The sequence below is a fragment of the Leptodactylus fuscus genome, chromosome 10, assembly GCF_031893055.1.
Source record: "Leptodactylus fuscus isolate aLepFus1 chromosome 10, aLepFus1.hap2, whole genome shotgun sequence".
In the NCBI taxonomy this organism is placed as follows: domain Eukaryota; kingdom Metazoa; phylum Chordata; class Amphibia; order Anura; family Leptodactylidae; genus Leptodactylus; species Leptodactylus fuscus.
In genome coordinates this window covers 69,518,732-69,544,547 of record NC_134274.1, presented here as the reverse complement: position 1 = coordinate 69,544,547, position 25,816 = coordinate 69,518,732, and the positions used below count along the sequence as shown (strand labels likewise).

General features: G+C 41.7%; 1 protein-coding gene across 2 annotated transcripts in view; it reads right to left on the bottom strand.

The window, feature by feature from the left end:
- Positions 1–25,816, bottom strand: part of ADK (adenosine kinase) — a 130,535-nt gene that overhangs the window by 25,843 nt on the left and 78,876 nt on the right. For both annotated transcript variants that reach the window (XM_075257788.1, XM_075257789.1), the window contains exons 5-6: positions 19,245–19,417; positions 16,981–17,089 (exon numbers count right to left, since the gene is read on the bottom strand). In XM_075257788.1, coding sequence (XP_075113889.1) covers positions 16,981–17,089; positions 19,245–19,417 — 282 coding nt within the window. The remainder of the gene's footprint in view (positions 1–16,980; positions 17,090–19,244; positions 19,418–25,816) is intronic.

The following is a 25,816-nucleotide window of genomic DNA, read 5'->3' as shown; positions in this document are numbered from 1 at the left end:
GATTTTGAGGCAGATTCGGCCTCAAATTCCTGACCAAAAATCCCAGTGTGAACTTACCCTAAGGGCACGCTCAAAAATTGTTATATTAAAAGCTATTTAGAAATTCAGACAAGACAGGAAGGCCAACAGGCCATCTTTAATGGCAATATAATATGGCATCAAATGAAGTATCTCTCAATTCATAAGTGATCTGGAGAGTAAAGGGATGTTCACACAGGTTTTAAGGCTAAGGCCCCATGTTGTGGAAACGCAGTTTTTTTTGTTGCAGATTTTGTTGCGTTTTTTTTAGCATAAGCCAGGAGTGGCTATAGATGGAATCGGAACTATTTAGAAAGCTCTTGTACTTCTAACTTCTGCTCAATCTAGTCCTGTCTTTGGCTAAAAAAAAAAAAAACGCAACAAAATTTGCGACAAAAAAAAGGCTAGGTTTCTGCAACATGGGGCCTTAGCCTAAAAGGTGGATTCCACCTCAAAATCCTACTGCAAAAAACGGTGTGTGAACGCTCCCTAAGGTGCTGCTTGAAACTCTGACAGCAGGACAATACAACTGCGCAGGTTGAACACTGGCTGCGTTACGGAAGAATTGCAAGACCTCTATACATACAATAAGGTCGGCAAGCCCCTGCAACACTCGCACACGTACAACCAAACTTCATAGAATGTGTATGGTCAGCCTAATACCAGATTTTCATTTTTTTTTATTTGATGCTCGAAATAGAAAGCGAAGATCTGGTTAAAAATTCTATTACTAGAGCTGAATACAATTCACGTAGACAGCAGAAGGGACTGATTCACTATGTAGGTGAGCAAAGTATAAAATGATTAAATACAGACACATAAATGGTATAAGGTCACAATAAAAATACCAGCAAATTTAGGAAGTTCTCTTCAAGTGAAGGAACCTGACAATATAAATGTTGGAGTGGTCTGCAGCAACACGAACGCTCCCAATAAATGCCAACAATATATCAAGTATCACACGATGAAGGGCAGAATATTGCTTTCCCTTTAAATATTCTCATCTGGTTTTATATGGCACTGTAAGGAACAGCCGAAAGCAGCGCTCAGAAATGATCTGTACATCCCCTGGGGGGATATTATCTGATGATTAAGGCCGTATATTTTTCACAGAGGTGACAGATTTCATGGAAACCAGGAGCCGTGAAAATATTACTTTGCTGTGAAAAATCGTGACAGGATTGGAAGTCGGCATATTTTTATTATCTTCTGTTTCTCACTTGTACTAGCCAAATTCCAGTGCTGAAATCAGATTGCTGGTGTAAGTCACCCTGCAAAAGCAACCAAGGCGATAGAAAGAAAAACATTTATTTATTTAGACATTTATCATATAGCCAATATGCTTTAAAGAAAAGGGTTCTATTCCTTCCAAAATAAAGGCTAGGTATTCCCGTATTTAGGATATTTATTTACAAAACGCTGGTCTAACAAGAATATACATAGGCAGTCTTGAGGCCATCCTTTAGTCCCCAGCTGTCATGTTAATACATCAGATCCCTGCATCCTTGTTCATAGGGGTTCTGATGCCTCCTTCCTCCATAAACATTAGATGATGCGGTCGCTATTGACCTCGGAATCTAAGGGGTGAAACATTTACTGATTCTAGATGTTAGGAGCAGGTTATTTGCTATGGGCAGTCAGCCACTCATATCTGAGTGTGCGACACGCTCCACATTATTCAGCCGCATCCAACATTGAAAGTCAAATGTATCTGAATACGGCCCATTAGTGACAGATATAGAAAGTCTTTTCGCTAGTCATTTTTGGGTTATTTTCTCTACCTATCAGGCTTTCCACCTGCTTCTTCAGTCACACTGAATTTACTACTAAATTCATCTTGAGAGATGAGACGAGTTATCAGCTCACTGAGTGATCATGTTACATGTCGCCCATAAAAGCTTATAGAAAAGTGTTGCTCCTTCTGATTTAGTTGACATCACCTAAGGTCATAGGTCTCTTCCATGTTCTTTGCTTTGTTGCACCCAGGTCATTAAACCCTTCTATCTTTATCTAATGCCAGTCATATCGTCAACAATAAATCTAATATGACTGATTCAACATTCGCAATGTACCTGCTTTGTTTGCTGTATTGATTGGAAAAATGTGTAAAATATATATATATATATATATATATATATATATATATATATATATATATATTTATATTGAACAAGTTTATATAGGGAGGGGAGAAAAAAAAATCTGCACAGTGAAAGGCAGAGACTGAGACAGACGTTGCAGCTTCTAGTAAGTGTTTTATTTCATCCCAGAGCTGGATTCATTGCTAAATTCAGCTCCCTAATATCATCCAGACTGCTGCTTCTGATGGTAAGCTCCACAGATATAGAGGAGCAGGAACTTCTCTCCATTGTGAATAGGACTTGTAGGCCTTCGTTGTCTCCTGCGTTTTAAGGACACTCAAAATTAGCGATAGAGCTGGCAGAGGGGAAAACTGGTGATAAATGGAAGATCCAGTACAGTGCGAAAGTTTTAGGTAGGGTTGTGACTGAAAAGTAAGTGGTAATAGTTTATTTCTTAACTTCTACTGAAAAAATACAATGACCCTAAGCATAGAGCCATTTGGAACAACGTTCAGCGTAAGAACAGTCCGAAATCCTGGAAGGGATTAGGCCTAGACATAGTCCTGATATCAACATCATCAAGTCTGTCTGGGATTACGTGAACAAACAGAAGGATTTGAGGAAGCCTACACCTACATAAGTTCTGAAGAACCTGGAAGAACAGATACTGTTTAATGGGCAATGGGCGGTTCATTCAATTTAGAAGTCTCTTTTGGTTATTCACTTTACCTTTTGTTGAGGAGCCTCAGATTTTCTGCAGCAGATTATATTATTTTTCTGACATGCATTTGGACTATGTGAACATACCCCAAGTGTGTGTTCTCCATAAGTCCAACCTCACAGTTAATGTAAATGAATGTATATTCCCCTTTAATTCCACACTTGAGAAAAATCAGTACAATTATTTCCAATTATTATGAAAAGTTTGGACACGAGCGCGCTCACTTTATGTGCCGTGCACAACAATCGCTTCGGAAATTAATTGCATGGACGAGACTTGTGCTCTTCATTACAAAACAGGTCTGTGTCCCATAAATAAATGATCAGATACCTAACCTGGGAGCTGCCAGAGATCAGAGCGTCTGCGAGCCACAACTTAATATGATCTGAGTGGGTTCTGCTGCAGGTCTGTTTTTCCATTAAGCATTTATGGGACTTGCCAGTGTTACAAGGGACCCGTAAAACATCTCTATAATCCCACAGTTCCTGTGCATGAATTCAGCTTTTCCCTACAAGAGTTGGTTTTGTTGCCAAAAAGTTTATTTTGTGATATTGAGCGGAGGGATAATACCAGAGGTGTGATGTTATTTTAACAGTGAACAGACCTAGCAGCTGAGCTGCTGAAACCAAAGAATTCTTCTCGGAGCCAATAAAATGGCTGCACAAACATCTGCATTAAATGGGAGCAGAGTACATGGCACCGGGAAAGAGAGTCATGGTAGGCAAAGAACTCAGAGGCAGGACAAAAAGAGGTGAAAGGAGAGTGTGGGAGGGGGGACTGGAAAAACTGAATCTAAAAGATGCTGGAAAATGAATCTACACAGGTCAAATGCGCACAAAGCAAAAAGCAAGCTTGGGGTGGGGGGACAAACTGATCATGGGGTCAGAGAAGACCTGGGGGTTGACTATCCCTACACTAAGCTAACTCATAAGCCAAGAAAAGCTCAGAGTGGATGTTTCAATTATTCCATAGGCTCCCATTCAGTAGATGGAGACCAATGGCACTGTTTAACTGGTATGTGCCAACGTACCAGCTTTTAGCTGGACTTACATTGATCACCCCAATGGTGATGGATGCCATTGTATAGAGTCAGTTGTTTAAGTCCTGAGCGTATACTCAAACAGTTGAAGATACACTCAAACTTCACTACAGTTCAGGTGAAAGTGGTTGTCCCATCACAAGGATCCTATCTATACTGCTTGTTAATGTGGATATAAGACTTTTCCTAAATACATTGCTTTATCAAAACTGCTTTGTTTGTCCACATATCTTACTTTATTCAATTCATTGTTGACACAGCCCTAGGGGTTATCTGCTCAAAAGTCAAGTGAGAGCTACCTGCTCTCAGGGGGGAGGGGCTAAGTGCACAGGAGCGAGCCTGTGTTTCTAGCTATTCCTGTGTCTGCACCACGTGACTTAGCTGGGGGGGGGGGGGGGGGGTATTTATGTATATGTATATATATATATATATATATATATATATATATATATATATATATATATATATATATATATATACACCACCCCCCATACAGCGGTCAGCAACTAACGGGAAGATGAGACCCCCACGGACGGTTATCCTATTAATATTATAAATGTGAAAGTTTGTGAGTTTGTGGGTTTGTGTGTTTGGATGTTTGCATGTTCGGATGTTTGTTCCTCAATCACGCAAAAACCGCTCCACCGATTTGGCTGAAATTTTCCACAAACATAGTTAATACACCCGATTAAACAATAGGCTACTTTTTGTCACAATAGCGCACATACGTTTTTCCCAGGACCCCCACAAAACCCAAACTCACACCACTATCTCTGCAATCTCACACACTTTGGACCCCGATTTGGCTGAAATTTTCCACAAACATAGTCCCTACACTCGATTGCGCAATAGGCTACTTTTCGTCACAATAGCGCACATACGTTTTTTCCAGGACCCTTTGGATGTTCGGATGTTTGGCGGTCAATCACGCAAAAACCGCTCCACCGATTTGGCTGAAATTTTCCACAAACATAGTTAATACACTCGATTGCGCAATAAGCTACTTTTCGTCACAATAGCGCACATACGTTTGTGCCAGGACCCCCACAAAACCCAAACTCACACCACCATCTCTGCAATCTCACACACTTTGGACCATAGCAAGCCACAAAATTCATATTGCCCTCTGCAGCCTCGCCCCTCACCCCACACAATCTCATTTACATATACATTACCACTTTGCCCCTCACCTTAACGATACTCCAGGAGGCGCTCTTTAACGCTCCGGAGCAGCCATGTTTGCCCCCACCACTCTGACAATCCGCGACACCGCCCACCCATGTCAATACCCCTAGGCGGTCTAATAAATGCAAAAAAAAAAGTTTAAAAAAAGTAAAAAAAAATATAAAAACAATAAATAAAAAGGATTAAAAATTCAAATCACCCCCCTTTCCCTATAACACATATAAAAGTAGTTAAAAACTGTGAAATACATACATGTTAGGTATCCGCGCGTCCGAAATCGCCCGCTCTACAAAGTTATACAAATATTTTTCCTGTTCGGTAAACGCCGTAGCGGGAAAAATGGTCAAAAGTGCCAAACTGCCATTTTTTCACGGTTTTGATTCTGCTAAAAATTTGAATAAAAAGTGATCAAAGCAATAACATTTCCCGAAAATGGTAGAACTACAAAGTACACCCGTTCCCGCAAAAAAAGACGCCCTATACATCCCCGTACACGCAAGTATAAAAAAGTTACGGCTGTCGGAATATGACGACTTTTCAAAAAATAATTTTTTAACACAGTTTTGGATTTTTTTTAAGGGGTCAAAATGTAAATAAAACCATATAAATTTGGTATCCCCGGAATCGTAACGAAACACAGAATACAGGGGACATGTCATTTTGGTTGCACAGTGAACGCCGTAAAACCAAAGCCCCTAAGAAAGTCGCAGAAATGCATTTTTTTGTCAAATCCACCCCATTCAGAATTTTTTCCCTGCTTCCCAGTACATTATATAGAATAAATAATGGCAGCATCATGAAGAAAAATTTGTCCCAGGAAAAATTAAGACCTCATATGGCTCTGGGAGCGGAGAAATAAAAAAGTTATGGGGTTTAGAAGGAGGGGAGTCAAAAACGAAAATCAAAAAATGCCATCGGCGGGAAAGGGTTAACTTCAAATACCTCAGTCCCAAAGTCACTATGTACAGTTTCTCACAACACCGTATATATAGCAGCTCAAATACAAAGTAACTTCAACACAAAAGTCTCACGTATTCTCTGAATTACAGCAACAACAAGATACAAAGTTACATTTCATATCCCATCCCTTATACACAGTACAAAAACCTTACCCACGCCTGTATATACCCACTGCTACAATCACCGCAGACGAAGTCGCGGGTACCAGCTAGTACTTTATATACATGAGATTTATATTTGGGAAGTATGTGAACGCTGGGGGACTGGTCTCACCATTCAAAGCGCTGAATATTCAATGCCTAGCTGCATTGGGAGCGCGCACGCAGGGCCAGCGGCATAGAAGAGACGTCATCTCGCCGCTAGCTTTGCATATGTAACCCCGCCCACCAATGACGCAAGAAACCAGGAAGAAAGAAGATTTTACAGCAGTGAAGACTGGTGCGTATGCAACGTGGGAATACCCCTTTAAGCCAGTCTTAATAAATGTCCCACTTTGTTTCCTCATGCAAGAAAAAAAATATTTCCATAATACGGACAAACTGGTTGCACATAAGGGTATGGTCACACGGCCACAAAAATTCTACCTACCATGTACAGTGTATATATATATATATATATATATATATATATATATATATATATATATATATATATATATATATATATATATATATATATATACACACACACACTCACCGGCCACTTTATTAGGTACACCATGCTAGTAACGGGTTGGACCCCCTTTTGCCTTCAGAACTGCCTCAATTCTTCATGGCATAGATTCAACAAGGTGCTGGAAGCATTCCTCAGAGATTTTGGTCCATATTGACATGATGGCATCACACAGTTGCCGCAGATTTGTCGGCTGCACATCCATGATGCGAATCTCCCGTTCCACCACATCCCAAAGATGCTCTATTGGATTGAGATCTGGTGACTGTGGAGGCCATTGGAGTACAGTGAACTCATTGTCATGTTCAAGAAACCAGTCTGAGATGATTCCAGCTTTATGACATGGCGCATTATCCTGCTGAAAGTAGCCATCAGATGTTGGGTACATTGTGGTCATAAAGGGATGGACATGGTCAGCAACAATACTCAGGTAGGCTTTGGCGTTGCAACGATGCTCAATTGGTACCAAGGGGCCCAAAGAGTGCCAAGAAAATATTCCCCGCACCATGACACCACCACCACCAGCCTGAACCGTTGATACAAGGCAGGATGGATCCATGCTTTCATGTTGTTGACGCCAAATTCTGACCCTACCATCCGAATGTCGCAGCAGAAATCGAGACTCATCAGACCAGGCAACGTTTTTCCAATCTTCAATTGTCCAATTTCGATGAGCTTGTGCAAATTGTAGCCTCAGTTTCCTGTTCTTAGCTGAAAGGAGTGGCACCCGGTGTGGTCTTCTGTTGCTGTAGCCCATCTGCCTCAAAGTTCGACGTACTGTGCGTTCAGAGATGCTCTTCTGCCTACCTTGGTTATAACGGGTGGCTATTTGAGTCACTGTTGCCTTTCTATCAGCTCGAACCAGTCTGGCCATTCTCCTCTGACCTCTGGCATCAACAACGCATTTCCGCCCACAGAACTGCCACTCACTGGATGTTTTTTCTTTTTCGGACCATTCTCTGTAAACCCTAGAGATGGTTGTGCGTGAAAATCCAAGTAGATCAGCAGTTTCTGAAATACTCAGACCAGCCCTTCTGGCACCAACAACCATGCCACGTTCAAAGGCACTCAAATCACCTTTCTTCCCCATACTGATGCTCGGTTTGAACTGCAGGAGATTGTCTTGACCATGTCTACATGCCTAAATGCACTGAGTTGCCGCCATGTGATTGGCTGATTAGAAATTAAGTGTTAATGAGCAATTGGACAGGTGTACCTAATAAAGTGGCCGGTGAGTGTATATCAATGTTAGACAGACACTTTTTCTCGATAGCAGTTAGATTTCCACAGCAGATTTTGCATGGTGGGTCCCATAGCAAAATCTGCCATGTGACCTTACCCTTAGTGACAGTACTGTAGAGTTTACTATAACTTGCTGTGTGCCACGTGCACCAGGCGTCACAGTGACTGATATTAGCAATGAGGGCCCCGTCACAAAATTACACCTTCAGGATTCAATGAAGCCGCAAACATTCCACCTTCAACGTATATAAGTGGGGGTTTAGTGTCCCCAATTCCAAGTGTCAGTAACTTTTGGGTGAATTTTAGTTAGAAGAAAAACATTATCTACAAAAAGAGCGAGCACGTTACAATTGTGTATGGAAATGCGTAAAGCGTAACTTCATTGAATGGGGGAAATCCTTGAGCGGATCTGCAGCACATCAGCTCCAGTGTCAGTCTCTGTTTTCTGTTGTCAATCCTCCTGTGAATGCCGTAGGCAAATCCGTGACGTCTGAATATACTCTTAGTTGGAAACAAAGTACTTCTTGTTATGGAGTCTGAAGCAATGAAAACGCAAAGGGAGAATCCCAGTGTTGCACTACAAGCCAAGGGAAACAGCTTATATTTAGGACACCTTTAAACCAGTCATTCAAAGCCAAGCATCTAACTGGATTTTTCAATGAAAGAGCCTTTCTTGGGAAACGTGTTTTATAGAGTGTGAAAGTAATGAAAGCGGCAGGTTTACATAAAAAAGCAGTGAAGTCATTTCTGAAAGTCTCACAACCAATAACTCTGCAACTGTATTTATCAAAAGGCCTATTATGGGATATTTTAGGGGCACAATCCCGCATTTGTAACATTCCATTAGTGCGTACAATTGTGAGGTTGTGTTAATTATCTTTTCTCAGTTGTCGAAGGTTAACAAGAACTGTACAAAAGCTGAATAATACGGAAATTATTCAGCTGTATTTAATGCTCCCTTGCCGTAATGTCACTAATGCTTTATAAGTCAGGTTAAAAGACAACCTGTCAGCACGCCTGATATGTCCATATTGGTAAATACAGTACTTGTATTCTCCACGATGGGACAACTTGTCCGAGAACTTTGTGTTGTGCCATTCCTCGGTTATTCCTCATCGAAATTTATAAATGAATTGACAGCTGTGTGCTACCAAATCGGGTTTATACTTATCACACATCCACTACTGCTTTTTTCTCTATCAACTGCTCTGTGGCCAAGCATTTAGAGGTGTTTAGTCCCATCGATGCCTCCAATACTCTAATCCTTAAAGGGATTCTACCATTAAAACCTATTTTTTTGTGGATAAAGCGTCGGAATAGGCTTTAGAAAGGTTATTCGTCTCTTACTTTTAGATGTGATCTCCGCCGCGCTGTTCCTTAGAAATACCGTTTTTTTACCAGTATGCAAATTAGTTCTCTGGCAGCAATGGGGGCGGGCCCCAGCACTGAAAATGCGATGGGGGCGTCACCACTGCTGCTCGAGAACACGATCCTGCAACGCCGCTATCTTTGGCTGGATCCTCCCCTTCTCTGTCGTCTTCCTCCTGCGTCACCTCCGACGCCTGCGCAGTTGGCTCTGCCAGTGAGACACTAGTAGAGCCGGCCGCGCATGCTGGCCAGCGGACATTTTTGGGAGGCCGCTCTTGCTCTTGTAGTTCAATGCAGGAGCGGTCTCCCAAAAATGGCCGCCGGCATTTGCATTCGGCTCTGCTGGTGTCTCACTGGCAGAGCCAACTGCGCAGGCGTCGGAGGTGACGCAGGAGGAAGACGACAGAGAAGGGGAGGAACCAGCAGAAGATAGAGGCGTCGCAGGATTGTGTTCTCGAGCAGCAGTGGGGACGCCCCCATCGCATTTTCAGTGCTGGGGCCCGCCCCCATCGCTGTGAGAGAACTAATTTGCATACCGGTAAAAACCGGTATTTCTAAGGAACGGCGCCGCGGAGACCACGTCTAAAGGTAAGAGACGAATAGCTTTTCTAAAGGCTATTCCAGCGTCTTATCCACAAAAAAAGAGGTTTTAATTGTAGAATCCCTTTAAATTGGGCCGAGCTCATATATATTCTGCTTTAACACAAAATAGGTTCGACAGATATGAAACGCCCATACAGCACAAGTTAGCTAGTAGTCACTAGACAAAAGACAATATCATGTGAATTTGGGTCTAAGGTATACAGGCATTTTATAAGTGTTAACGGTGTACTGTATTAATAATTTACAGATAGAGAACTTACCAAACCTTGTTAAATGTGCGCACTGGTTCTGGATTTATGTGGTCATAATGAATCATTCTGAATATATTTATATAACCCGAATTTCTAGAGAAAATACAAGTTAACCTATAGGGACGCAAAGGAGTTAATTTGGCTCCGTGTACTGTGGAAGTGGGGTACTGCAGTTAAATGTGCACAAGTCTACAACCAAGATCAAAAGGAAGTTTACTGGAGCCAAGTAGGATCTGGACGCCAGCCGAGGAGAATGAACAGAGGTCTTTATTATTCCTATTTAGCATCAAATTACGAAGACACGCTGAGCTAGCCACAAAGAGGATAGCAAACTGGCAGAGGGGAGGGCAGGTAATAATCGGACACCCACTGATAGGTCCAGGTGAGGGAAGTCATTCACTTTATGCAGATGGATTATGGTAGTGTCACGACTTGATTCTGTAGCAGAAAGAAATACTTAGCTTCTAATGTTATTTTAAGTTCTTTAAGGACAGGCGGAAACACAGTAAAATATGATGTTGAATCAGCACCAAAATTAACACCAAAAGCTTTTGCATAATCTACATGTTTTACATGCAGATTATTTGGTATATTTTGGTGAGGATCAAATCCATTAATGAAGAAGAAATATGGCACATTGTGAATTTGAAATATAAAGTTTGCAGTAGATTTCTGACACTGTAAGTGAATGGAGATGATAAAAATCCCAATTACATACATTCTACTGAATTATGCTGCAGAACTAAAGCACTGATTCCTCAAAAGAAAGTCCAAACAAATATGCCTGAACCCATCAGAGAAGGACAAGCAAAAAATAACTCCGCTCAATTCATTATCGTTTACCGTACTTGCTCACATAATTTCAATTATTTTGCATCCAAGTCATCCTGTGTCACAATGCATCGGCTAATGTCACTAACTAGTGGCGTAACTAAAGTCTTGTGGGCCCCGATGCAAACTTTTGTCCAGGGCCCCCTACTCCCTCTTTAGAGCGAAGGGTTGCGGGTGCTGCAGCGATATCTGAGATACTTGAAAGGGATACAGCTTTAGTATCCACAAGTGCAGTTATCAAATATACTGTGAGTGAACAGCGCAGCACCTGGCATGTAAACAATACTGGGACAGAATCATATGCTACACAGTGGACCCCACACTGTATCATATGCTCCACAGTGACCCACACACAGTATTATATGCTCCACAGTGACCCACACACTGTATCATCTGCTCCACAGTGACCCACACACTGTATCATATGCTCCCAAGGGTATAATAAATAGAGGCCCAGGGGAAGTGATTAAAAATAACACACACTCATATTCACATTTCTTCACCTCTCCCTGGCATCCTCACTCCATCTGTCTGTCTTCATTATCTTCCTTACTCTTCTTCTGCCTGACGATTGAGGAGACAGGCCCCAGACCTCACTGCTGGGGCCTGTGTTAGGTCTTCAGTGGTCACATGGAGTGCGATGACATCATTACACCAGCACAGCCCATGTAACCGCTGGGACTCAATCACAAGCCCCAGCAGTGATGTCTGGGGCACGTGACCTTAGTCACAGGACGGAAGAGCCCCGGAGAAGATGTAGAGCTCAGGAGGGGCCAATATATATATATTTTTTTTAGTCACCTCCTCTGGTTTGGCATCTATTGGAAAGGGCCAATTAGCAATATCTATAGTGATCAGGGAACCAGGCTTTCCTTGACCACTATCATGCTAGTCCGGGGCCTTGTCCATTTCCAGCGAGTCACGAACTCCTCCAGGCCAGGTCGTATCCCCTGTGACGGTGATCCTTATGGCAATGTCACTAACTGTATGCTACTTAATCAGAATTGCTGATATGCCAATAACTAAAATTGAGTGCCTTATGAACAGGGAGTGTGGTATATAAAAAATGTGTGTGCCCTCTAACAATCCTTCATTAATAGTAATTGTGAGAAAATGTTCAATTAATCATGACTTGTCAATGAATCATTTGGGTCATAATCGCCCAGCCCTAGGCAGTAGCTTAGACTCCTAGTGCCTTAGTAACCAGGGCTCAACATGCTGCTACAATGAAACCTGCCAGCATCATCGTGTCTCACAGGAGAAACTGAGCAAATATATTATTATTATAATTATTATAAACGTTTCAATCTAACACCACCCACTGAACTCTTAAACCCAGAATGAACAGCAATATAAATGAATAAATGACCATTTATACTGGGACCTTTCTAATAACGCTATATATAAATCTCAGCTCATCCGCCTCTATATAATGCACTACATACAGATTGCACTGAACCTTATTCATAATACTATCAGGTCCCTGGTAATGGATTGCTGGTGCACAATGGGACTAATATGAGAAAAATTATAATGTGTATGACCAATATAATAGGAATCTACACTGAAAAGGACTGTGGTCCATTAACTACATTGTGATCTACAGGACAGTGAAATTGTTTGATGCTAATCTTAAAAGCATCTTGAGTCGTTGTACATTGAGTGCAACATAGATGCGAATGTGGAAAAAGATTCAGCATAAGTTGTATAGTACCGAGTGAAATCCCTTCTGTATCTGTGCTTAGTCCAGTACGTCCTACTCATTGTACCGGATGGACTACGCCAGTGCAGAAAGAGCAGGTATTGTAATTCATATCAAGCTATGCTTTACCCTGCACAATAACATGATGTTGGTACACTGATAGTATTTCCAGCCTCTTCATTGCACAAATATTCACTATTAAGCTGCTGCATGTTGGGAGGTGACTACTATAAAACCATATCAGAATAGCAGGTTTAATATCTTTAACAGGGAAAGAAAAATTAGGACAAGATGACATTTAAAGTGTCAGGGCCCCGAGGCAGGACGAGTAATTTCTGATCAGCTTTTCATTTACATTTTAACAGCATGTAAAATCTGGACAGTCTTCACATGAAATCTTCCTTTGCTTGTCCCTATAGGTGGTGTCATCTGGGACGGATGATAAATGTAACCAAAGCTTTACAACACTTTCCCTGCCAGCCTTCTGCTGAGCGTCAATTTCTCAGCTTATTCCTCCAATGCCAAAGGGCTAAACTAGCGGGCCGTGCTCTGTGATTAAGTGTCATACAAGGCAGCCGAGCAGACCCATCAGTACAACAATAGTAATGTGTGAGAAATTAATAGTGTGGGCATCGCGGCAAAGCCCCAACTAAGAGCTTGCATCGGGGCTTTGTATTCACTTTGACCATTAACAGTATGCAAATTAGCTCATACCAGCCAAACCAGAGACACCCATCTGTACACAGATGGGGGTCTTTGATTTGGCTGGTATGAGCTTATTTGCATACTTTCTCCTATGTAGCATCGCCTGACAAGTCTCTCTAACTGCTGTATCTGTTCCATAAAAAACACTACCACTAGGACAATTCATAGTAATGAAGTATAGCAATGATCTCTGCTGCATGCTCTTCGTAAAAAGCAGTGTGCATATTTATTGGCAATGACATACTATTATATTCCCTGCTCTGCGCATGCACCACATTCATCCACAGGGCAACCCTGCTTAGACCAGTAGGTATTTTCTTCAATTCAAAAGTGAAGCAAGAAATTACTGGAACACCCAAGCTTGTAGTTATTGGGAGTGTCAGATCCCAGTGGGAGTTTTTTGAGCAGCACGTAACTCCATTACCTCACGAAGGAGGATGCGTTTGTCACAGACGCAAGGACCAAAAACGAAAAATATCCCTCTAAGACAGATCGCTGATCGCCCAGTCAGGTTAAGGAAACTCACTTACTACCGTTTTTGGTCCTTGCATCTGTGACAAACTTCAAAAGTGAGTCAAGCTTGGCGAAAGCGATGCCTTGTATCACTGGATGGCACATATCAGTACTATATGACTGTACACTTCTCAGCGACATTGAACATAAGGTTCTCAGTAAACATTTTGATCAAGGTGTATAATAAACACTGTAGATTTGGCTTAGAGGCATAGATCAATAGTATATTATTATAAATATAATACCGGGATGTTTTTCATTGTTTTTCTAAAATCTTGATATAACGAAACAATAAAATGGTTTACTGCACGTGAACAACCATCTCTCTGAGGACTCGCTGACATTCAGAAAATCACTTCTATTTCACCAAATGAAACCCTGTCAAACATAGTCCACCTTTGGGAATCTTAAGACAACTGAACATTTCTTTTGCATTGGCAAATATGGATTTACATGGTGGTCACTCAATTTGGTGACTGTGTAATCCAGAGTCCTCCAGCACCTCTTCACTGAGACTAATAGAAAGCGATCCCACAGGGCACCCTACTGTACACGGATGAGAGTCAAGCAACCTAAACGTGGTGTCATCATACAATAAGTGCAGATAGCATTCATGTGGCCTCTCAACTACAAAATGTAGTGCCTTTCAGAGAAGCGTGTCCCCGGATCCCAGACTACAGATCACCTGAGCCAAATAGAGTATAACCTTTTTTCCTCAATATACAAAAGGGTTCTTTGGAGCAACGGAAACACCCTTGTAGATCCAAATAGCACATTTGCATATTGACAAAAACTCTCTTGACCCAGAAAATGCTTCTCCGACAATCATTACCCGAGACAGTTCATCATGCCCATCAATGACTGGCTGAGCAGGCATTTCCTGGGCACTGATAGGGACTAGGAAGCAGAGACCAGCAGGGAATTTGGGCAATGTCAGGACAGGCGCAGCAGGAGAATGATCAGATGGGTATTGTATAAAATAAATTGAAGCTTGTAATCTACCATTCCAAATTTATTGCTGAATGTTACTGTAGCAACGGAGTCAGACAAGATCTTCTGCCACATAAACTGTATTCGGTTCTCTCCAGAGATGTGCAGGTATATTCTTTCATCAATTACAACCCAGAAGCATTATGAATTAGAGGAATATGTAACCATCCAGAAAGAGACACATGAAGACTGTAAGTGAGCCATGTTTACCAGCCCATTGAACAAACCAATCACACAAAACACAGGGCTGCAACAGCTGTCTCCCTTGCCTTAGGGAGGCAGGGCACTTTACAAAGCAGACAGCTTGCTGCTGGCGTGTGATTAGCAATGTGTGCATTGTTGGATAGAGAAGCAAGCATGTCTCGTGTCTGTATTACTGTGGTGAAGATGCGGAGGGTAATGACACTGCCTCCTCTTGTGTTTCTGCATATGCTTGTTCCTTGTCAGCCAGAAAAAATAAACTCTAGATGCACATCACTTGTTATAATGGTATAATAAATCTACGTACAGATTATGTATTTAACCTTCTACAAAACGGAACATTACAAAGTCTTGCAAACAGCGTCTCGATACAAACACATAACTAAGAACAAAGCAACATAGTCAAGTATATTGAAGTAAGGAGGAATGGGGCTGAATGGTAAAAGCCCAAACCGCTAAAGTCAAAAAACCTGAAAGATAAAAATATACATATAGATACAAATTATATACAATATCTATATATGTGTGTGCATGTATATATTTTTCACATTTTATATATATATATATATATATATATATATATATATATATATATACACACACACACACACAGTAATATTCTATTAAATGAATGTGATACTAAAAGAAATCATTCCATTACAAAAAAAGAAATACATATTGTACAATGCCTTAACGAAAAGTGGCAGCTCGGAAATTGCATCTGTCACCATTATCAAATTACAAGAGGCACGCTATGAACCCACTGCAGAAAAAAAAAAAAAAATACAATCCTCATCTTTGCTTAGGGGATTATGTGGATGCGAGTGTGTGATTAGAGGCGTGGGAAAGCAGAGATAGATACGCGGTAACCAACCTCCAATTACAGTCAATCATGAAGGGGGTGGGTAGTCAAGTTAACAAGAGAATGACTATTTCTGAAATAATTACAGCATTAGAGGCTTCTCATCTCACCCCCTAAGCACTGCAGAGGTTACAACACATTTCTGTCAGCACTGAAGGGGTGTACAAAGAACCGAGCCTTAGCTTCTTGATATGCTTGCCGTGTCATTAATAGCGCTCAAATCTTGGTTCCTTAGCAACAGACTTCCACCAAATATTTTGGCAGTGTTTCAGGCGTCCCCCCACCCCTCAACACTTTCCATCACTCTTTTGTGTTGCATAGCAGGACTCCCACATTTGACGCACAAGGGGGTCCATGAGACAATCTTACTGGAGGGTGGGTGAAGATGAGGTGTGGCTATCTTTATTCATGGAACTGGCAAACTTAACACATTTACTGTATCAAAAGCTGGACCTGCTACGGTATTACCTGCCATAAGCAAGGATATAGCATTTGTGCCCAAGTAATGGAGTTGGTGCCAATTTTGGATGGAGGCAGCGTTGGAAAAAAGTTACCAACTCCATCTTCAAAATCACATTTTTAAGGAATAATAGAGCGAGTCTGTGGTTCGGCCTACTGACTGCAGAGCCCTTCTCATAAGTGCAAGCTGGTCATCTCTAATTTTGTATAAATATGACCAATAAACAAGATCAATTTTCACATTAATACGGCTCAAGACTATTATTATAGTCTATTATAATACCAAAATTATGCCGGTGCTTTCATTCGGCTAAAGAAGTAACAGCAGTGTAGTAATCTAGTAAATATACGTGACAAATGACTGTATTTCTCAACATTCTGCACAAAGACAGAAATTCTTGGTCATAGTTGAAGTGTTATGACATTGAGTGTTACTTGGCCGCCGCTGTCTGCAGTCTTTAACATATAGATGGGGGTCTTCAAGTAAGAGATTCTTTGGTGACACCAATGACAATGATTTTGCCAAGACAGCAGGCACAGACTGGACATTTCTTACACCAACAAAACAAGTACTTACTGCTATATAGTAAACTTTGGCCTTCTCAACCAGCTGCCAGTTTTCGTTCAAGTCGAGGTGCTTGGTTTTATCATAACAATTAGCGGCTGCCAAGTTTGCTACCAGAGACCTGGAAATAACATACAAGACACATGATCGTGGAATTATTCAGCTTTATACAAAGAATCCAATGTGCAACAGTGCCACCCACAACAATGTATAAAGACACCATCTACAGCCACCTTCAAATGCATCAGTGAAAATATGCCCGACCAACACACATAAGCACATATGTCCAAGCACATAACATACCTTCATTATATTCATAGCAATTACAGAGCTGTAAGAGACAGAAATATTTCTGATGTTGCTAATCTCGCAGATTAATAATTAGCTAGACTTTAGCAGAGATTGGTCATGTGACATCCATATTTTCGTGCTATTTTTTCTTTTATTTTCAAGCATCACCATTGTATTATATTCTCTAAGTTTTCCTTCTGAAATCTAAATTTGCAGGGGGGGCACCTAAAGGGGTTTTCCGGATATCTATCTATCTATCTATCTATCTATCTATCTATCTATCTATCTATCTATCTATCTATCTTAGCAGTGTTTTGAGTGATTTCTGGGTTTCTATGGGAGCTCCTAGCATCTTCTGCATTTGTTTACTTGGTATAACTTCCTGTTCTTTTATCCTAGAACTACCATGATAAATCGCACTTCACTCTGGGCTGACTCACATTACCTCCCTCTCTCACTCCTTCCCCTCTCTCACACCCCATTCTTTCTAGCTAGACTGCCCACTACTAGCCCTTCCCAACTAACTAACTAATAATACACACACACACGCCCAAACCCATTATACTTACCCGTCTTCCTGTCCAGATCTTCTAGGCACAGGCGATGACTTACTTCTGTGTGGCTGGCTCCTCCTCTTCTTAACGTCTGCCGGCCTCCCGCCACTGCTCCAGTGCATTACCGGCACTCTGGCTCTATTGTGCAGGCAGACGTCATAAAGAGGGGGACTTGTTCCCACAGAAGGAAGTCATCTCCTGTGCCCAGAAGATCCACACAAGAAGACAGGTAAGTATGATGGGGTGGGGGCAATGCTCGTATTGGTGGCTTTCCATTTCTGGAAACAGGCAAATAAACATCATCGGGGGGAAATTAAATAAATAATAATAAATAAAAAAATGCACCTCAGGCAGTCACATGACCCCTCCAGTAATTTCAGTAATCTCAGTGGATGAGACTTTAAAAACTGAGCACTCTGAGAAAAAAGACAAATTGGCCTGAAAATGGACATATGGTGTAGATACAGATACTGGAGCCTGCCAATTTTGGTCACAAGAAGGTTGTTGGTGCCATATAGACCTTCTCCTCTGACTTCCACGAAGAAGTCAAAATCCAGGACAAACCCTAGGGGTATTTTCACACAGCAGAATTTGCAAATTCCACAACAGCCAGACATTATGTATTCTGCAATGGTAGTTATTGGATGGAATCTAACTGAAGATCGGGCATGATGCTTATTTTTTCTGCTTTCTGAAAAATTCAGATTGAGATTTCAGGTTAAATCAGCATTAAAAAGCTGGCTCATATGGCGGATAATGAAGAGAATGCCAATTTTCTGCCCCACTCCCGACTCTCCACAACGGAATGCCAAAGCAGAGCATTGGCTTTTTGCTTTGATTAGGCCCACCAGAATGGGCATAATCCTCGAGGAGTCTCTGCTTCCTATTGGTTTTCTAGATCAGAGCAGGACGCCGAGAAAAAACTAGAATCTGCCGTGTGAATGGGCCCTAACGGTTTCAGATATAAATGGGAATTAACCAAATTATGGAAACTAAAAAATAGTATCTGTGCAGGTGTCTGTACACCCACCCAGCCACTATTTTTTTTTTTTTTTTTAATTATATATTTTTTTTTCCCAATGCGGCTGTTTAGAACAGGAGAAACACATCTTTATATCTACTACAAATCTGCACACTTTGGCCTGGATTCATTTGCGTCTGCAGATTTCCCTGAGGATACTTCAATGTATACGCAGTGTATTGATGTATCCTTATGCTACATGTGGGCAGAAAAGTGTTTGTGTGGGTGTTCATTGAGAATTTCACCCATTTTAATGAGAGCGGTGAAAATCATCAGCAAGGTATTGACAAGCTGCAGATTTCAGAATCCACATGCCAATTTCTGGAACAGATTTCAGTGCCTTTCAATAGACTGCGGGAGGAAGCCGACTTTCTGAAACACACAAGAACAGTATAGTGTGGTTGACTGACCTGTTGTCACCTGTGATGCATGCCGCACACGTGCCTGTTGGTTGCTCACTCTGCTCATAGTAGTGGGCATCGACGTGTGCCTCTTCAGTCTTCTTTTTCAAGATCTCTCCAAACTTGTCTTTGCCAATGCATCCAAAAAATGTGGCCACCTTGTAAGGTTTCTGAATCATCCACTGTAATATAAAAGGTGAAATATTAACACTGACTGCAGAGTAAAGGAAAGAACACACAACACAAAAGTAAATAAAAACGTAAACAGTTTTCAAGCTATGGCAGGTCTGATGGACATCTTTTTGCGTCCTATTGAAATGTACAGTTTTTAACAGTATACAAAAGTTATGCAGTATCCTTCAAACATATCAACAAAATCCAAAAAATAGGTGTGAATAGAACTGGCCATAGAGATGACACTACCAGAGGCCAAGCCTGTTTAACTTCTGTGTCACCGGCTAACCAGGCCCCCCGGGATCTACTCGATCATAATATCAGAGATGACAGTGGCAAGGCAGTTTTATTTTAAGACGACCAATCTTTTTGCTCTTGGGCTGATAAGTTGGTTGCTGCCAGTGGTGTGTTCAGCAGCTTTCCCCACTCCCCCAATTCAAAAACAATACAAGCCAAGCCAAGCCAAGCATACATATTATTTACATATACCTGGTTTTGGTACTTTGTAAGAACACAGAAGCATAAACCTGATTTTGGGTGCATTCACACTGAGTAAACGCTAGCTTATTCTGAACGTAAAACACGTTCAGAATAAGCGGCGTCTAAAGCAGCTCCATTCATTTCTATGGGAGCGGGGATACGAGCGCTCCCCATAGAAATGAATGGGCTGCTTCTTTCACTCCGTGCAGTCCCATTGAAGTGAATGGGGAGTGCCGGCGTGTACGCTCCGGCATGAGCAGAGCTTGCCGTATACGCCGGCACTCCCCATTCACTTCAGTGGGACTGCACGGAGTGAAAGAAGCAGCCCATTCATTTCTATGGGGAGCGCTCGTATCCCCGCTCCCATAGAAATGAATGGAGCTGCTTTAGACGCCGCTTATTCTGAACGTGTTTTACGTTCAGAATAAGCTAGCGTTTACTCAGTGTGAATTCACCCTTACATGTGTACTTAGTGTACATTTTTTTAATAGCTTTTATTTCTGTATTTTTTGTGTGCTTTCTGTAGACTTTGTTGTGCCAAAATACATGGTTGTTGGACACAGCAGGTTACTTTTTGTGGTGCCCATCATATTTATGTTTTTGGGATAGACGAAGTGGCCATACTCTATTGAAGTACACTTCAGCTACGTACCCCTGCTCCAATGCTAATCTACGTATTTTGGTTCAATTTATCCAACATTACACAGGGGAGGTGCGGGCGATGAGCTTTTTATGATGAGAAGGCTTTGCTTAGCATGCAAAAGGGAAGGAAGGAATTAAATATCGCAGAGAGACTCAACTGACTGCTAATGAAACAATAGTCAGGGATAGTGAGGAGAATAATGAGGAGGGGGCTGGAGGAGATACTTTAAAACGAGCCTGGTTCTCATTACAGCCCATAAGCTTATCCACTCAATCTTCTGGGCAAAGTAAAAGCTGCGCCAATTTGCTGCCATTGCTGAAGAGGAGAGGTAGAGGCACACATCTAAAAATCTGCATTACTAATAGGTCTTGTACTGGGTCATAGGGAGGTCAATGGCTCAATTACATCCCAATTCTGCCCAATAGATACAGGTGCATGTAGCAACACTAAATCAATTGCAAAAGCCATGCAGGTAAGTGAGTAAATCAGACACCGAAGTGGCAATTTTCCGTACATAACCAATGCATATAGTCTCTAGCAGATTAAGAAAAACACCATTTTTCAGGTGTGACATATTGGAAAAAGTCATTTGAGGCTACATTAGTTAGGCTTTTATTTTCCTCCACATTGTCAGCAGTGTCCATTTTCTAGATACACCAGATGCTGTTCTGGTGCATCCAGTACATAAATCTATAGCCCTCATTCACTGAACAGAGGACAATTTGGCTTCTATACAGTGGTATACTTCAGGAATACTGTACATTTGCTGTACAGAATAGTGCAGCAAACTTTCTGTAAAAACACACTTTATTTATTTTTTTTCTATGGTTTAAGAATGCAACCCTTGGCGAATGCATACCGAATGAGGTCTATTTGCAAGAAGGTGTACATATAATAAAGCTTTCTAAACACATTGCTTTAGCTTGGGATGGGGGACACCAGCCTTAAAAACATTGGGATGTACTTGGGATGTTTCCCCCATGTGGAACTGTGTGAAGACGCACGTATCTAATCCTCCGGTGTGTGGTACTGTGTGAAGATGTGTGTATCTAATCCTCTGGCATGTGGTACTGTGTGAAGACACACATCTCTAATACTCTGTCGATGGTACTGTGTGAAGACGCGCGTATCTAATCCTCCGCTGTATGGTACTGTGTGCATACGCGCATATCCAATCCTTCAGCGTGGGGAACTGTGTGTAAACGCACATATCTAGTCCTCGGTCATGTGGTACTGTGTGCAGACTTGCGTATCCAATCCTCTGGTGTGTGGTACTGTGTGCAGACGCGTGTATCAAATCCTTCGGCATGTGGAACTGTGTGCAGACACACATATCTAATCCTTCAGTGTGTGGAACCGTGTGCAGAAGTGCGTATTTGTGTGCTGACCTGTGTATCTAATCCTCTGATGCGTGTATCTCAGTTTGGATATCAGTGTTGGATTGTGCATGTGGAGTGACCGTGTGTATGGCAGTTGGAATATGAGTGACATATCATTGCTAACAGAAAAAAACAATCCAATCTGCAATCTGAGGCCCCTTTAGCAAGAATCAGATGTTTTATCAGGAGATAGAAACACTCCCATAGTTCTCAGAAAAAAACAGTGGTACTCCCATGAAGAGTCATGTCTCTGTCACGTCTGGAGACGCCGTGGAGGGCAATCAGCTGCCTGCAACATCCTTCAGTATGATCAATTTGGCAGTGGGTCAGTAATGGTGTGGGGTGGCATTTCTTTGGAAGGCCGCACAGCCCACCATATGCTCGCCAGAGGTAGCCTGACTGCCATTAGGTACCAAGATCCTCAGGCCCTGTGTGAGACCATATGCTGGTGCGGTTGGCCCTGGGTTCCTCCGAATGCAGGACAATGCCAGACCTCATGTGGCTGGAGTGTGCCAGCAGTTCCTGCAAGGTGAAGTCTTTGAAGCTATGGACTGGCCCGCCCATTCCCCAGACCTGAATCCAATTGAGCACATCTGGGACATCATGTCTCACTCCATCCACCAACGTCACGGTGCACCACAGACTGTCCAGGAGTTGGCAGATGCTTTAGTCCAGGTCTGGGAGGAGATCCCTCAGGAGACCATCCGCAACTTAATCAGGAGCATGCCCAGGCGTTATAGGGAGGTCATACAGGCACATGGAGGCCACACACACTACTCAGCCTTATTTTGATATGTTTTAAGAACATTACATCAAAGTTGGATCAGCCTGTAGTGTGTTTTTTCACTTAATTTTTTTTTGGGGGGGACTCCAAATCCAGGCACCATGGGTTAATAAATTTGATTTCCATTGATGATTTTTGTGTGATTTTGTGGTCATCACATTTAACTTTGTACAGAACAAAGTATTCAATGAGAATATTTCATGCATTCAGATCTAGGAGGTGTTATGTGAGTGTTCCCTTTATTTTTTGAGCACTGTATATAAATGTGTAATTTTCCTTTTGCCTATCTAAATATAAAATCACCTTTTCAAAAAAAAGAAGTGCCGTACTATTTCCCACAATTTTCCACTTTGGTCAATAAGCCAAAAAAATAGATGCTTGACAATTCTTTAGGGGGTCTCCTCATTTACACCGGTAAGACAGGATTATACATACAGACCACATAACCTCTATCGCTGCATCTACTAGTGAGAATTGATGATGCCACATTGTATCTACAGGATGCCATAGTCCTCAATGAGCTGGGTCCAGAATATCGCTGCCTGACACCATGGGCATATCACTAAATGCAGTTATAATCATTTTTTTTTTTTTTTTTTTTTATGGCCTTAGGATGAACCTGATTGTGTGGGGTGATAGGTGATTCCCCCCCCGCATATTAGCAATTTAAAGAGGACGTCTGCAGGCACATTCGGTTTTATATACCGCTAGAAAGCCGACTGTGCGCTTCCCGTTATGTGCCCCGGGGGAAGAAAAATCGATGCAATTACTGACAGCTCTTCACTGTCAGAAGGGCGTTCCTGACAGTCTAGCTGGGAACACCCCTTCTGGCAGTATTGTCCATATGCGCTATACTATCAGAGGGGTGTTCCTTAACACCCAGCTCATGAAAGGTTCTCTTTAAGGAGCCTTATTTTATATATAAAATCGGCGTGTGGGTTGATCAGCCAGTTGAAGAGTACCTTTCACCACATCCACTGCAAGTTCCCTGCCTATGTTAAAAGGTGCCGCTCCACTAATTCCAGCACAGTTGGAATTTTCTCTCTAGCCCCCACTGTTCCCAAGAAATAAACACAGTTAATTTTGGTGCCTGATGTGTTATGTAAGCTCTGTAATGTCAGAAGGGCGGTGTCAGGCAGGGGGGTGTGATGCAGAGCTCCAATCAGAGGCAGCCAGTGTCAGAGCGCAGAATCACACCCCTTGTCTGCTCCTGCTTGGCACCGCCCTCCTGATCTTACTAGAGCCTAAACAGCATATCAGGCATCAATACTAACAGCATTGATTGCTCGGTAACTGTGGGGGCTGGAGGAAAAATTCCGACTGTGCTGAAAATATTGGAGTAGCATCTATTAATGCATGTAAAGGTCTGGCATGTTGCTGATGGGATCATTCTTAAAAACAATCCCAGACATGATTTATCAGCCCCTCTTTTGATCTAGTGTGTGTTCAACTTTATGTACTGTCAAATTTGCTAAACTAAAGCGAGGCCTGGAAATAAAACTGGCACAGAGGACACTTCACGCACCAGAATAGGACGTTTCAGAAGTAAGGAATAAACTATATGATTGGTGCAGAGTACGGAGCCAATGAGGATTATTAAACAGGAACCATGCAGTGTAAATTGCTTAAGAATGCACAGCAAAAACAGGTTAGAAATGTACATATAGATTATAGGTTGCTTGAAGATTCTTCTGCCTCCTTGTCCATTGGAGGAGCAGCTTATAGGGATTTTCTCTTCCATTCTGTTACCTCTTTTGATTGTTATCCACATGGGGCCGCTTATCTGAGCTCGGGCAGAACAACAAAACTGTAATCCTTCTAGAAATGGCAAGATGCCACCGCCGATATCAGTGGACACTTCACAGCAGCTGTCAACCAAGATCTCCCTGATTAACCAGTTGTAGTTTCTAAAATCCTGCCACCTAGTGGCAAACCAGGAAACTGCCCTTTACATGCAAATTAAATAACTTCTGTAAAATAGTTACTCATGACTAGCTTACACAACACAATATTTTTTTTTTTAATCCACGCAATCCATTCTCCCAATTTTCATCTGTGCCCAATTTAGAATAAAAAAAATAAATAAAATAAAACACCAGGGCTGCGGTGATTCTAAATACATAAACACAATAACTACTGCTCACTACACAAGAAACAAAAGAGGGGGGGGGAATTGTGAAAGAATTTGGTCTCTAAGAACGAATATATAATGCTCATTTCTTTCCTGACTACACAGCAGTTTCCATGGTAACTATGTGCATTTTTAGAATGTGTCATGATTCGGTAATAAATGCAGGGGAGCTTTTCCCCGTTTTATTGTCCATTTTCCTACGCTGCAATGTTTACGTTTCTGTATGCGATATGGAATATACATGTGCTCATTTAGTACAATAAAAACCAAAGGCACTAAATAAAAATATACAATCAACCATAAAGAAACTATTAAACTTTCAAGGAACAGCGCCAGACCTGTTTATAGGTTGTTGTAGTATTGCAGCTGATGTGAAGGGGCTAAGGTGCAATACCACACTTAACCAGTAGTCGCGTGTGGCATCTTCTTAGTGTTATTCTAATCTCATACAACCACTAATAACCTAAAGCAGAACGATCATTCCAAGTAAATTCTGAGGATTAGCCATAACCGTACGATGCATATCTAGTAGTCGGGAGAAGATTCTACAATTCTGTTCTTCTTTCTAATGACTTTGTGGATGTTCCATTATTGTCCTGGTTGAATTTCTCATGTTCTCCTTTAAGAGAACATCTCTGCTCTCATGCTTTAATAAATACTTGCATTGCCCATTAGACATTTGTCAATTTATTCATACATTTCTGGTTCCTATGAAAACACGCTCCATAATTATTACAATTATGTAGTACAACATACATGTGGTGACAGATCCTCGAAGTCTGGAGACACACATGGCGTACACGCCTGTCACTAACAACGTATAGGATGAGGGTTAAACAAATCGCATTCTCACAGTGCAGAAAAATGCACAGAGCACAAAGCGTCTTGTACTGCAATATGTCGATATGCAGCATCTCACTTATTGTTCACCTGCGGGTCTCAATCTTTGTCATGTAAAGTTTGAAAGTCAGGGGCCCAGCTCCTAAGAAA